The sequence below is a fragment of the Centropristis striata genome, chromosome 19 (genome assembly GCF_030273125.1).
Source record: "Centropristis striata isolate RG_2023a ecotype Rhode Island chromosome 19, C.striata_1.0, whole genome shotgun sequence".
In the NCBI taxonomy this organism is placed as follows: domain Eukaryota; kingdom Metazoa; phylum Chordata; class Actinopteri; order Perciformes; family Serranidae; genus Centropristis; species Centropristis striata.
In genome coordinates, this window is record NC_081535.1 from 35,106,157 (window position 1) to 35,122,123 (window position 15,967).

Below are 15,967 nucleotides of genomic sequence, written 5' to 3' on the forward strand. Positions count from 1 at the left end.
GACATAGATAAGAAAAAGGACTGTCTGACTGCAAGATAAATGGCTAAAATATTCTAAATATAGCAACACTTACACTGATATTAATGTTTTGGGGTGCCTGCCTGCTGACCACCATCTACTATGGATAAGTTACACATACAACCCCAGTTCAATAAATCCAAACTTGGTGCAGCCCTTACCAAAATTATGCAATAAAATGATCAATCATGTATGCCTTATTTTATTGGATTTATTCAAGTTTATCATTTTATAAAAAGTTGCACATAGATTACAGACATTTCCAGTTTTAGTAGAAATTTTTTTTTTTTCCTTTCATTTCTGTCATAAAAGTTACACTGCAACAAAAGTCTTTCCTCACGTACAGTAAAATTCTTTCTAACATGATGTCAGAAGTTTAAAGGATTGTTTTACACAAATCAAAAAACATTTTCTCAATTAACTTAAGTTGCATCTATGTAGTCATGCAGGGAGCTTTTTTCTCTTAATTTCTCAAGGTTTAAGATGTTTTCATTGGAAATGGATGTTGAAGCAAAAACAAATTATCCCTACAAACCCTGAGGTCTGTTTATTATCCATTAAGCACAAGGTGAAAGGCAATTATGGTACTCTTTTTAACGCAATTTGTGTAAAAAGAACAAAACATAACAAAAATATTTGTTACAAACACACGATATGCATATTTTTAGATCCAGTGTGAATAAAACTTTCCGAGGATATCATTATCTCTGATGTCTTTAATGGATAAATGTCCACAAATCTATAGCAATTATAGCAAATTGCTTATAACCTCCTCCTTATAACTCCTGAACTTGCCTGAGAATAATCATATGTTTAAGTTTTTCTCTGTATCGAAGAGATACAGTGATAGTTGTGTATATATTTAAGGAAAAACTGCAAACAGGAGCTGCTAAAAGCTAATTCTGCAAACTTTTAAGGGTGCAAATTTGGCAAAATGTTAAAAAAAAAAGGCAACAATGTTAGACTTTGAAGACCTCTGATTCAGCTTAATTTGATTATTTTCTGGAAGAACAAATACATCTTTTAAATTTAATTTTTCAGTTTTTGCAGCACGAACAAAACTCCATTGAGCTCTATTGTATTGAGGTAAAGGCATCAGGTATTTAAATACCTTTGTATAAACTTTATAAGGTGGTAGTAACACAAGAATTGTTAATCTGTTCTTGCATAACAAAACTGCAAGTGTTAATAAGTCCAAATAACTCTAAATTAAGTCTTTGTTACTTAGAATATGTTCCCCATACTAAAGTGACATCTTGATCATACTAGCTTGCATGCTAATAAGCAACTAATTAATGTTGAATACATGTACCTTCATTTAAAGTGTTACCAAAATATTTTCTCTACTTTATTTTCCAAGTTTTCAGAATTACTTTTTCCAGTTTGTTTTACTACTGTTCTTCTAATTCTGCATACTTTTAAGGGTGCAAATTTGGCAAAATGTTAAAAACTTTGAAGCCTTAAAGACTTTGAAGACCTCTGATTCAGCTTAATTTGATTATTTTTCTGGAAGAACAAATACATCTTTTAAATTTAATTTTTCAGTGCACAGACAAAACTCCATTGAGCTCTATTGTATTGAGGTAAAGGCATCAAAGGCAAATAAACCAGAGCTCCATTTTTTCCAAAGATGTTTTGTAATTTGAGTAAAGCAACCCTTTAACACACATTTGCACAGTAAAACATACAGATAACTTAAACGTACAGATAACTAGATATTTACAAACGGTCTCATATTGACCTGGTGCTTCATGTGGAGTTGATCTTAAAGTGTTACCAAAATATTTCTCTACTTTATTTTCCAAGTTTTCAGAATTACTTTTTCCAGTTTGTTTTACTACTGTTCTTCTAATTCTGCATACTTTCAAGGGTGCAAACTTGGCAAAATGTAAAAAAAAAAGGCAACAATGTTAGACTTTAAATACCTCTGATTCAGCTTAATTTGATAATTTTTCTGGAAGAACAAATACATCTTTTAAATTTAATTTTTCACGACTGACAGCACGAACAAAACTCCATTGAGCTCTATTGTATTGAGGTAAATCTTGATCATACTAGCTTGCGTGCTAATAAGCAACTAATTAATGTTGAATACATGTACCTTAATTTAAAGTGTTACCAAAATATTTCTCTACTTTATTTTCCAAGTTTTCAGAATTACTTTTTCCAATTTGATTTACTTCTGTTCTTCTAATTCTGCATACTTTCAAGGGTGCAAATTTGTCAAAATGTAAACAATATTAGACTTTGAAGACCTCTGATAAATTTGATTATTTTTCTGGAAGAACAAATACATCTTTTAAATTTAATTTTTCAGTGCATAGTAAAGGCATCAGGTATTTAAAAACGAGGCAAATAAACCAGAGCTCCATTTTTTTTTTTAAAGATGTTTTGTAATTTGAGTAAAGCAACCCTTTAACACACATTTGCACAGTAAAACATACAGATAACTTAAACGTAGAGATAACTAGATATTTACAGACGGTCTCATATTGACCTGGTGCTTCATGTGGAGTTGATCTGGGAGGAGGAGCTGCTGCTGCCGGAGCTCTTGGTCTTCTGCCCCCTGGTGGCGCTGGGCTGCCGCTGCACCCTCTGGCTGGACGCCTCCCGGCTCTTCTCACTGTGGCTCGCTCCGGCTTTACTGCGCACTGAGGACATAAAGTTAGAAAACACACAGGAAGTTAAAGCAGAAGAAGAATGTTCAGGTATTAGGATTGTTCCTCGACGTAATCCAAACATGAAAAATGGAAATGAGGATGGCATGAGAGATACAAATGCATTTCACACAGAGAAAAGGAAATTCTTACCTTACTTCCAACACAGTTTAAAGCACTGCACATTATAGTCTAGATGGATTTCAGAATAAAGGCCTCCTATAAGAAGTGAGGAGCATTTATGGGTACAAGTCAGGAACCGGCCTACCTTACATATCTCAAGGGTGCTGAGTCCAAAAAAAATGGTTCCCAAGAGAAATTTTGAGTTTTTGACCTTCTAATTTGTATATCAAATGGCCACCAAATTGCCCATCTTGCTCAGTCATTGGACCATTTCCCCTTAGTTTTTTTGTAAGTTGGTAATCAAGATGAGGAAATTAAGTTTCTGGATCTATAGTCTAGGGTCAGAGCAAGGATATAGTGGAGGCTCAGTGTCTTTTTTATGTATATATATGTATGCAAAATACCAACTGGAACATTTAAAAGTGATATTGATTGAATATTTATGTCGGCCTTAAAAAAAACACACAAATAATGCTTAATTTCACCTTAAAAGTTGGTATTTTGCATATATATAAATCTACACTGCCGGTCAAAAGTTTTAGAACACACCAACTTTTCCAGAATTTAATTGAAAATGATGCAGTTTAATGTCTCAGTGTACTCTGAAATTAATGCACATTTGCAACATTTAAAATTCTTTATTGAGCATGATAGTGTTTTGAAAGTTAAAGAGAGTTAAGATTCAAAATCACATTTTATGTTGGACTAAAGGACTAAAAAAAGACACAAAATGACAAAAAAAAGACACAAAATGACTTACAAAGACATGAAAAGAATTCAAAAATGGACAAAATAGCCCAAGACTCCATAGAGTTAAGTTGTTAACCCATTTCTTGTTCCCTGAAAAAGGCCTACTTGTATAATTCTGAAATGTACATTATTTTCCAGTTTTGGTTAAGCTTACCTTTTTTTATTTACCTCTGGCAGTTCACCACTTACCTTTGGACCCTTTCAAGCTGTTCATTTGACTTGAACTGCTTGAATTTCAATAAAAAACTGGAAAAATTGGGGTGTTCTAAAACTTTTGACCGGTAGTGTACATAATAAAGACACTGAGCCTCCACTATATCCTTGCTCTGACTCTAGACTATAGATCCAGAAACTTAATTTCCTCATCTTTGATTGCCTACTTACAAAAAATCTTGGGGGAAATGGTCCAACGACTGAGCAAGATGGGCAATTTGGCCGCCATATTGATATGCAAATGAGAAAGTCAAAAACTCAAAATTTCACTTGGGAACCATTTTTTTTGATTCAGCACCCTTGAAATAAGTAAAGTAGGCCGGTTCCTGACTTGTACCCATAAATGCTCCTCACTTTCACTTTTTGGACAATTCCGTCTAGACTATTAACTCTGCACATCTTTACTCTAGCAGGAAATGATTAGAAAAGGACTTTTAGCGACTATGATAATTCACTTTGTTTCTAAGAAACTTAAGGTGAGACTATTTTACACCTGAAAGAACAAATTCCTCCTCTTACAAATAAAAAGTCTGATTGCTAAGTAATAAAACAAACTCTCGCTTAATATGAAAGCAAAGCGGGAAGTGAGGAAATTGGTTAAGCATATAAAAAGTATTTTAAATGTGCAAATCTTTCTTGGGTTTTACTGTTACAGCCTCACTTCACTTCATTATATATTAGCTTCAAATGCAAATGTTAAAAGGAAAATATTTCATTATCTTGATGAACCGCATCTACATATAATTAGGAAAGTAAAGAATAAAAAAAAAAATGCTGTGTGTAAATATAATAGTTTCCACTGGTAGATTCTTGAAATAAAATATTGGTAACACTTTATATTAAGGTACACATATTCAACATTAATTAGTTGCTTATTAGCATGCAAATAAGTAACATATTGGCTCTTAATTTGTCATTATTAGGTATTTATTAATGCCTTATTCTGCAAAGACCCCCCTTCTAATGCACAACATGGGTCTAAAATGACCCCCATTCATTCCCTTCATGTTATTTCATGCTGCTGTGTGTTTCTGTGCTCTAACATTTGATATCAACTTATTTTATGATTGAATATCCCAAGTATTTTTAAAATATGTTGTTTTTGATAACAACATACCATTATTTCCATTTTGCCTCTCATACTTTATGAAGAAAAAAGTTTTTGTATCATTACATAGCTAACTACTTGGCTAAGTAGCTTGGTAAGCTAACTACTTAGCCAAGAAGTTAGCTAAGTAGTTAGCTTAACAAGCTACTTAGCTAAATACTGAGCCAAGAAGTTAGCTAAGTAGTTAGCTTAACGAGCTACTTAGCTAAATACTTAGCCAAGAAGTTAGCTAAGTAGTTAGCTTAACAAGCTACTAAGCTAAAAATGGATATGGGTCACAAAAGTAGTGACACAAAAAGGGATTTTATTCAAAAATGAATAAAGGAAACATAAAATTAGGATGTATGATGATCAAAAACAAAGTAATTGAGGAAAACCTGGAATACTGAATGATGAAAATAATTTATTGCAAAGATATAGAACATAAAAACTCTGCCGGGTCACTTTAGACCATGTTGTGCATCAAAGGGTTAATAGTAAGTAAGGAAGTTGTTGTATATGAGTTATGATCTTAATATCCTTTGCTTTGTATAAACTTTATAAGGTGGTAATAACACAAGAATGGTTAATCTGTTCTTGCATAACAAAACACAGAACTGCAAGTGTTAATAATCCAAATAACTCTAAATTAAGTCTTTGTTCCTTAGAATATGTTCCCCATACTAAAGTGACATCTTGATCATACTAGCTTGCTAATATGCTAATAAGCAACTAATTAATGGTGAATACATGTACCTTAATTTAAAGTGTTACCAAAATATTTCTCTACTTTATTTTCCAAGTTTTCAGAATTACTTTTTCCAGTTTGTTTTACTTCTGTTCTTCTAATTCTGCATACTTTTAAGGGTGCAAATTTGGCAAAATGTAAAAACTTACTTACTACTTAGGTTTCATATTGCAGCAAACTAGAAACATGACCAATAATCATTAAAATATTAGCATGCAGGACACTGGAGCAAGATGCTGAAAATAGTGCATGTTAAAATCTGTTTTCCACCTGGAGATGTTACATTCTGTGATTAAGTCCAATATTTGTCCAAAAGTCCTGCTTTCATTGGGTTTTAATTTGGGTTTATTTGGTGAGTAAGAGCCTGTACGTTGGTGTGGAACAAATCATTTTTGGAATTTGTGAATCAATACAGAATTGTAGAAAATAAAAAATGAAACTCTGAACTTGAATTTCTTTTTCTTTTGCCTCTACAAATGAAGCATGCCGTGAAGCTTAAACATCACCTCAAACTAAATTGTGCAGTGAAAAATGTCACTTCAGAGCAGGTTTTGTATTCCAAGTCCACACACACACACACATGCATAAACACACACACACACACACACACACACACACACACACACACACACACACACACTGCAAAAAAAGCCAACTTGTATTTTTTGGGCTAAAACAGTGATTTAAGTTGGTAAAACTTGGAAATATAAATTATTGACATTTAGGGCAATAATGTAAGTTAGCACAACAAAGGAAGCCAGTTGTCTGCTCAAAAACAAGTTGGTGAGTTGTTGTTACTTATATCTTTAAGTTGGGGTTCACAACAAGGGACAATAGTTCTGATAACTCTTATTTCTTTGTTGGGAAATGCGGGAAAACGGTGAAATTCGCTCATTAGCAAAAGCTAGCGGCTAACTGATGCTAGCGGCTAACTGATGCTAGCGGCGCTGCTTGTTACAGCTACAAGAGTAGCCATTAGCGTATCAATGCTAACTCAAAATTGTGGTCACAACATTAGCTGACATTTCATAGCAGCGTTACAATCGTGCCAATTCAGCACATTGCAGAAGTTAGCAGAAGTAAGGATTAAAAGTTATTACAATGTAAAATTATAAGTTAGTACAACTTACAATTGAGTTGACAACAATCTGAATTCAGAGTTGAGCAAACTCAAAAACAAAACTTGAAATATTTAGTTTAATTGTCCAACTTAAAATTTCATCGAAGTTTGTTGCCTTGAAATTTTGAGTTCACCCAACTTTTCCTTTTTTTGCAGTGCACATGCATACACACTCAAGTTTCTATTCTGCATCATGAAATGAAGACAGCACAGGATGTAGTTTGGTGATATCCTGGTCCATACAGTGAAGTAAACATTCACAACAAAAGAAATAGTCAGGCGGCTTGGGACCAGGTTTAACTATAGGCCTAATGGGGACACGTCGGACAAAAGCACCAAATTTTTTCCACATGCTTTCTATCACTATAGGTTTCAATTTTTGGTAGGAGCCACTTCATCAAGATTGTGGATCGGAGATGGCAGCCATATAAAGTCTATGAGAACCAATATATCTTCCAAGCCACTTAGAAGGTCAATCTTGGTGTCAAAATCTACATTTTCTGCTGGGAAAAATGTATTTACAAGATCTGACATGAGATGAAAGCGTTCCCTTGATTTTATTTTTCAACTCAGGATTCCCTGCTGCAGCACTTGAAGACCTACCAGTCTGGGTAAAAAAATAACATATTTATTTGATCAAATAATCATCTGGTGATATTCTCAATAGTTTTACATGATTCCTTGACCCAGAAAATTTAGATTTTGACACCAAGATTGACCTTCTGAGTGGCTTGGAAGACATATTGGTTCTCATAGACTTCATATGGGTGCCATCTCCGATCCACAATCTTGATGAAGTGGCTCCTACCAAAAATTGGAACCTATGGTGATAGAAAGCATGTGGAAAAAATGTGGTGCTTTTGTCCGGCGTGTCCCCTTTATTTAGCTAAGCCGCCTGACTAAAAGGCAAGCAAGCAGGACAGATAAAGGAGGACAAAGTGCGGCATGGGGACCTTGAGAGTGAGCGGAGCTAGCGTCTTGGGGGCCATAGACCACAATCTTAGTGTTGACCCTTGTGGCCCTGGGGCCCGACGCTGAGGGGGGAGCTGCAGGAGGTTTAGGGCTCTTTCCAGAGACCAAAGAGTCCTCTTCTTCAAATAAAAAAATAAAAAAAGAGGCACATAAAGAAAACAGAATTCAAGGCGAGTAGAAAAGAAATCAGAAAGCATCAAGAAAGGCAAACAGTGCAGATCAGCTTTTGGTTTTTGTGGCTTTCTACTGCAGTAGTTCTCAAACTTTTTGAGTCGCGACCCCCAATTTAACATGCATTTTGTCCGCGACCCCCGCTCACTGAATCAGATCAAAAAAACACACAAAATGACCCAAAAAATATATCAAATTAAGCAAAAAAGGACTCAAATTGACCACATAATGACCACAAAAAGACACAAATTGACCAAAAATGACCAAAAAATACGCAAAATGACCCAAAAAAGACCAAAATTGACCAAAAAATACGCAAAATGACCCAAAAAAGAAACAAAATGACGCAAAAAAGACACAAAATGACCAAAAAAGACACAAAATGACCAAAAAAGACACAATGACCAAAAAAAAGACACAAAATGACTAGAAAAGACACAAAATTACCAAAAAAAAGACACAAAATGACAAAAAAAAAGACACAAAATGACAAAAAAAGACACAAAATGACTAGAAAAGACACAAAATGACAAAAAAGACACAAAATGACCAAAAAAAGACACAAAATGACCAAAAAATATGCAAAATGACCAAAAAAAAGAAACAAAATGACGCAAAAAATATGCAAAATGACGCAAAAAAGACACAAAATGACCAAAAAAAAGACACAAATTGACCACAAAATGATCAAAAGCAGAAACAAAATTACCATAAAAGACACAAAATTACCAAAAAAAACCTGACTAAAACACATGAACACTTTAACACAGTGGAGACAGAGCTGACTTCCAAAATGATTTGGCGACCCCCAGAAATCATCTCGCGACCCCAATTGGGGTCGGGACCCCAAGGTTGAGAATAGCTGTTCTACTGTATATCCTTGGTCTTCAGGTCACCTCCATCTGAGTGGAAAAACTCACCGTGGGGAGGAGTGAAGAGGGAATTTAGTCGGTGAGGGGGATTAGGTGCAGGACGGCAGTGTGTGTGTGCAGTACTTAGGTGAAGGAATGTGAATATTTCACATGCTTAAAAAAAAAAAAGGGCAGTGAGAAGCAAAGAGCAGGAAGAATAACTGAAAGGTAAAGTCTGTCAGAGGAAATAACATCTGAAAAATTCTGAAAGTTGTTTCCTTTTCTACATTTTTGTTATGAAAAGCTGGAAGCCTGCTTTACAGACCTTGAGCTCTTTCACACTGGAGAAAGAGACACACACACACACACACACACACACAGAGAGACACACACAGACACACAGAGACACACAGACACACACACACACACACTCAGAGAGAGAGAGACACACACACACACACACACACACACATACAGAGAGAGACACACACACACACACACACACACACACACACAGAGAGAGAGAGAGACACACACACACAGACACACACACACACACACACACACACACACACACAGAGAGAGAGACACACACACACACACACACACACACACACACACACACACAGAGACACACACACACACACAAACACACAGAGACACACACACACACACACAGAGAGAGAGACACACACAAACACACACACACACACACACACACACACACAGAATCTAGTGGTACCAAGAGTTTCCATTCGTCTCAGTCTGTTTCTTCTTCTCACAGCTTCAAACTAAAACTTTTTTAATTTTCACACGACTAACAGGGTTTAACAGTAAGCGGTGATTTGTGAGAAAGTTATTTTGCAGAATGGAGGAATCTTACATTCCATATATGGTCGTACAAGAGCAGCAACTTGTTTCACATCAGATATTTTTCCTTATTATTGCAGAAAGAAGTACAGGATTTTTCAATACAAGTTTTTCTGCACCGGACCCTGATCCAAGTCATTGATTACAGAGTATCTGCCGATAGCGAGTCCTGATCTGATACTTTGAGGACCTTAAACCAGTAGTTCTCAACCTTTTTGAGTCGCGACCCCCAATTTAACATGCATGTTGTCCGCGACCCCCACTCACTGAACACAATCTCACACGCACAGTTCAGATCACCCAAAAAAAAGCAAAAAAGTTCAAATGACCAAAAAAAGACACAAATTGACCACAAAATGATCAAAAAAGGCACAAAATGACCAGAAAAGACACAAAATGACCAAAAAAAAGACACAAAATGACCCAAAAAAGAAACAAAATGACCCAAAAAAGACACAAACTTACCAAAAAAAGACACAAAATGACTAAAAAAAGACACAAAATGACCAAAAAAAGAAATAAAATGACCAAAAAAGTCACAAATTGACCACAAAATGATAAAAAAAAACAAAATGACCAAAAAAGACACAAAATGACCAAAAAAGACACAAAATTACCAGAAAAGACACAAAATGACCAAAAAAGTCACAAATTGACCACAAAATGATCAAAAGAACCAAAATGACCCAAAAAGACACAAATTGACCACAAAATGATCAAAAAAAAGACACAAAATGACCCAAAAAAGAAACAAAATGACCAAAAAAAGACACAAAATGACTAAAAAAAGACACAAAATTACCAAAAAAAAGAAATAAAATGACCAAAAAAGTCACAAATTGACCACAAAATGATCAAAAAAAGACTGAGGTTGAGAACAGCTGCCTTAAACGTCATTAAAATCAATCTAATGTATATGCTTTACAACTGAATAGCTCTGCATTACATCATTAATGGTTTTTTCCTTTTTGTTTTTTATTTTATTTTATTTTTTACAAAATAGACTCTCTATTTGACCTGCTCTCTTCTTCTCGTATTTGTTGCTTTGGTCCAGTCATAACATGAATGATGGCTAATTTCCATTTAGGTGTGAGCAGGCAGAAACTGTAACACCTAAAAGGAATTCAGCCATTGTTAACTTTATTAATTTAATGTGTAAAAATGAGAAACATGGACCTTACTCACAACAGAAACTCTGACTAAGTCTGAAATTCCTTCCTCACTTTTTTTTTTTTTAGTATTAGTTATGCGTGCAGTGCTTTTCCTGTTGTATCAGGTTGTGAAAAATGCATATTAGAGTCTGTTCTGGACTGTTTGCACCTGTTAGGGTGGGTTTTACTCACACCTGCACACTTTTTATTAGTAAATAGACAATGATGGGGCTTACAACGAGGCTTCCTGTCTGTAAATGTGTATTTAATTGTGGTTGTTGCTGCGTCAGACACTGACCTCTGGGCTCTGTTGGCGCTGTGGGGACGCTGGTGGCGTGGGAGGCGGTTGAAGTCTCGCCACCGATGAAGCTGTCAGCGACCCTCTGACCTGCACACATCGCCTTCAGGGTCTGGAAGACCGCCTGAGGGGCAACATTCATCTTTAACAGGTCCACTATGATCCTGGAGGAGGGGGCAGGGAGAGACCACATGAACAAATAAACAAACCAACAAAGAATAGTGCAAAGAAAACGCTCAATTCTAATTACATGTCTGAAAAGGAGCAGGAAGAAGCATTAAATCATCTCTTTCCATTAGTCTTCAGCTAATAAACCAGCATAGGCTTCCTTTTTAAATCATAACCTATGAATTCATAAATAAATATGAAATATATATAACATTTAAAACCAAATATGTCCTGCAAAATAGAATGTAATGTATCCACCATTTTCTTAGATTTATTATCTCTTCTATAAACATGTTCTACTACCACAATTAATTATATGTTATAATAATTTAAGTATGTATTCTCCAGCACCCACTTACCCATACCATACATATCTATATATTTACATATTCTTACATCGCGATCTGAAAACAACCAATAACCACCATTACTACTTAGAGCAGCTATTCTCAACCTTGGGGTCCCGACCCCAATTGGGGTCGCGAGATGATTTCTGGGGGTCGTCAAATCATTTTGGAAGTCAGCTCTGTCTCCACTGTGTTAAAGTGTTCATGTGTTTTACCCTTTTTGGTCATTTTGTGTCTTTTTTGGTCAATTTGTGTCTTTTTTGGGTCATTTTGTGTCTTTTTTTAAAATCATTTTGTGGTCAATTTGTGCCTTTTTTTTGGTCATTTTGTGTCTTTTTCTGGTCATTTTGTGTCTTTTTTTGGTCATTTTGTGTCTTTTTTTGGAAGTCAGCTCTGTCTCCACTGTGTTAAAGTGTTCATGTGTTTTACCCTTTTTGGTCATTTTGTGTCTTTTTTGGTCAATTTGTGTCTTTTTTGGGTCATTTTGTTTCTTTTTTTTTATCATTTTGTGGTCAATTTGATTTTTTTTTGGTCATTTTGTGTCTTTTTTTTGGTCATTTTGTGTCTTTTTAGGTCATTTGTGTATTTTTTGGTCATCTTGTGTCTTTTTTTGGAAGTCAGCTCTGTCTCCACTGTGTTAAAGTGTTCATGTGTTTTACCCTTTTTGGTCATTTTGTGTCTTTTTTGGGTCATTTTGTCTTTTTCTGGTCATTTTGTGTCTTTTTTTAGTCATTTTGTGTCTTTTTTTGGTAATTTTGTTTCTTTTTTGTATGATCTGAACTGTGCGTGTGAGATTGTGTCTCAACATGCATGTTAAATTGGGGGTCGCGACTCAAAAAGGTTGAGAACTACTGACTTAGAGAACCTTAAAGCCCTGCTGCATCCCTGGACCTTGTGAAAATCCTGTTTCTGTACATGTTTTAGGAAGTTCTCCTTACTTGAAGACCTCCTGGTCCACAGTGATGCCTGCAGCCTGGGTCAGCTCAAACAGCTCAGCCTCTTCAGCACTCAGCACTTTCTTCTTCTTGATGGCATATTTCTGCACATTGCTGGTGACCACCAGCGCCGGGGAGTCCGGGGCGGAGGGCAGGGTCTGCTGCGGCTGCTGGGACATCAGGGACGGGTACCTGAGAGGACCATGACGGGAAGGATGAATAAATAATGCTGGGCTTACACCAAACGATTTCCCCAGTCCCAGACTAAAAACTGAAAGTCTTTAGTAAATCTAGGAGTCTTACTGGAGTCACAGCGCTCCCGTCATCCCGATCGTTAAGTGTAAGGTATTAATCTGCTCTGTTTCTTATCAGTCTTTTCATAGTCGGTTTGGATCATATCAAACGTGTTTGATATTATCTCAAGTCTCAGTGACGTAACACAATCAACAACCAATAGATGAGCAGACCGGCCAGTAAAACCACTTCGACAGGAAAAAGTTACATCACAATAATGTTCGTAAGCTCAAGCCTAAATATAAATATAGAGATGTAATATATTTACGACCACAAGCGGGATTTTGGGGGCGCTGTTTCATAGTAAAAAGAATAGTAAGCAGACCCAGTTAAAATGTATAAATAAATGTATACATAAATAAGTAATAAATAATTGATGATTAATGTGTGATTAACTAAATGAAAGTTGATAGAGCTGATAAGTAGGCCTATAATTATTCTTATTAAACAAATAAATTAAATAAAATTAAATAGGACATAAATGTATATCATGAATTCTTTTCTAAATTTTCCTTTCCTTTATTCTTCTTGTCTATTTTTACTGTAAAATAGTCAACTTTTCATGTCAGAAAAACAGAAACCCCTTTTCAGCTTTGTGAGGGGCATTTTGTGGCGTCTTCTTTTCTTTTCTTTTTTTTCCAACACAAACCACTGCACACACAAATATTGCATGGTAGGTAAAAAATGCTAAAGGAAATCTAGTTGTAGTCTTGTAAATAGTGACCCTGCAAGATTCACAGTCTTTGTAGGATCTCAGTGTGAGACTAGACTGGGACTAAAAACTCTCAACACTTGTCTTCAGATGTGAGCAGGTGTGAGCTGATAGTCTTGCAGGAGTCTTTCCAAATCTTTTCAAAGTCTTCTGGTGTAGAGGTAGCATAAGGAGAATTAAAAGACTGGATCTGTGAGGCTGCTAGCTATTTATATACAGTCTATGTTAGCTACCCGCCCAGAATGAAAACATGGAGCCACTTGTTTCGACCTACTATCCAAATATAACAAACACATGGCGAACAGAGCCGAATCTGACTAACAAACACAACATTTGTTTTATTAAAAATAATAAACACCTACCGTTGAATTAGCGGGGAAGATTTAATATCGATTCTGGTAATAACAGAGTTTCTCTCGCAAGAACCAAGCGAGACGCGCCAAAAATACGTCATCAACACGAGACGAAACAGTTCTGTCGTACGGGACTTGTAGTCCGCACAAGATTTTTATTTATTACATGCACACAGCAATTACAGACAGGCTCCTTCAACAATGCTACCTAATTATATTTTTTATAATATTATATATATTATTTTAACGGAAGAAGAAGAAGGTCACACAAGTAATTGCAAGTTAAAAATTAACTGGATGTTAATAGTGCTATAACAGTATAGTATAAGGGGCATATATTTAGTATATCGTATAATATATAATAATATGATATACTTTCTGTAAATTAATGAATATATACACTACTGGTCAAAAGTTTTAGAACACACCAACTTTTCCAGAATTTAATTGAAAATGATGCAGTTTAGTGTCTCAGTGTACTCTGAAATTAATGCACATTTGCAACATTTAAAAATCTTTATTGAGCATGATAGTGTTTTGAAAGTAAAAAAAAAGATTCAAAATCACATTTTATGTTGGACTAAAGGACTAAAAAAAGACACAAAATGACAAAAAAAGACACAAAATGACTTACAAAGACATAAAAAGAATTCAAAAATGGACAAAATAGCCCAAAGACTCCATAAAGTTAAGTTGTTAATCCACTTCCTGTCTCTAAAACTTTTGACCGGTAGTGTATATATAAATAAATAATCTATAAAAAAAATGTTATATTGTATCCCAATAATTTGTGCACGCTATTTATGTCATAGATTTTTTAAAAATCTTGTTTATGACATGTCATGACATATTACACTAGTTAATTTATTTTCAAGTGTTTTGCTTTTCCTACTTGATGTTGTAGGTTGTAACTCTTTGGAATCAGATAATGTGACTTTGTGGTACTGCGCATGCGCACAGAAGAAAGAAGACGCTGAAATCACAATGTTTCTCGCTATATGCTGTAGGCAACGCCTCAAAATCACCAAAAAATGTCTGTGTAGTAAGAAAATAAAAAAGTTGTGATACGATAATTAAAATAAACAACAATAAAAAGATAAAAAGAAGCCATTCTAAGCTAATACAGCTAATACATCTTACTCTAACAGTTTAGTATAAGTATAATATTTAATAATATGATATACTTTCTGTAAATTAATGAATATATATATATATATATATATATATACATAATATATATTTAAAAAAAATGTTATATTGTATCCCAATATTTTGTGCACGCTATTTATGTCAAAGATTTTTTTTTTTTTAAATCTACATTATTTTCAAGTGTTTTGCTTTTCCTTCTTGATGTTGTAACTCTTTGGAATCAGAAACTGTGACTTTGTGGTACTGCGCATGCGCACAGAAGAAAGAAGACGCTGAAATCGCAATGTTTCTCGCTATACGCTGTAGGCAACGCCTCAAAATCACCAAACAGTGTCTGTGTAGTAAGACAATACAAAAGTTGTGATACGATAATTAAAATAAACAACAATAAAAAGATAAAAGAAGCCATTCTAAGCTAATACAGCTAATACATCTTACTCTAACAGTTTAGTATAAGTATAATATTTAATAATATGATATACTTTCTGTAAATTAATTAATATATATATATATATATATATATATATATACATAATATATATTTAAAAAAAATGTTATATTGTATCCCAATATTTTGTGCACGCTATTTATGTCATAGATTTAAAAAAAATCTTGTTTATGACATGTCATGGCATATTACATTAGTTAATTTATTGTAGTAGTGTAGTGTTTTGCTTTTCCTACTTGATGTTGCAACTCTTTGGAATCAGAAAATGTGACTTTGTGGTACTGCGCATGCGCACAGAAGAAAGAAGACGCTGAAATCGCAATGTTTCTCGCTACATGCTGTAGGCAACGCCTCAAAATCACCAAACAGTGTCTGTGTAGTAAGACAATACAAAAGTTGTGATACGATAATTAAAATAAACAACAATAAAAAGATAAAAGAAGCCATTCTAAGCTAATACATCTCACCGAGCGAACCCGGAAGTGCTTGTGGGGTTGTCCTCTCGCACCTGTTCAGTCCTCTGCGCTGTCGT

At 34.8% G+C, this 15,967-nt stretch overlaps 1 protein-coding gene and 1 long non-coding RNA gene across 2 annotated transcripts; both read right to left on the reverse strand.

The window, feature by feature from the left end:
* Positions 1–213: 213 nt before the first annotated feature.
* Positions 214–2,250, reverse strand: LOC131992328 (uncharacterized). The gene is made up of 2 exons (XR_009396211.1): positions 1,496–2,250; positions 214–992 (listed from the first exon to the last, which is right to left on the reverse strand). It is a non-coding gene; the product is annotated as an uncharacterized LOC131992328 (long non-coding RNA).
* Positions 2,251–2,349: 99 nt separating this feature from the next.
* On the reverse strand, positions 2,350–13,923 carry mzt2b (mitotic spindle organizing protein 2B). Its single transcript, XM_059357869.1, has 5 exons — positions 13,848–13,923; positions 12,483–12,671; positions 11,030–11,193; positions 7,670–7,807; positions 2,350–2,669 (listed from the first exon to the last, which is right to left on the reverse strand). The coding sequence occupies exons 2-5, from the start codon at positions 12,656–12,658 to the stop codon at positions 2,524–2,526; spliced, it is 624 nt and encodes a 207-aa protein (XP_059213852.1). The 5' UTR covers positions 12,659–12,671; positions 13,848–13,923; the 3' UTR covers positions 2,350–2,523.
* Between the last annotated feature and the right edge of the window lie 2,044 nt (positions 13,924–15,967).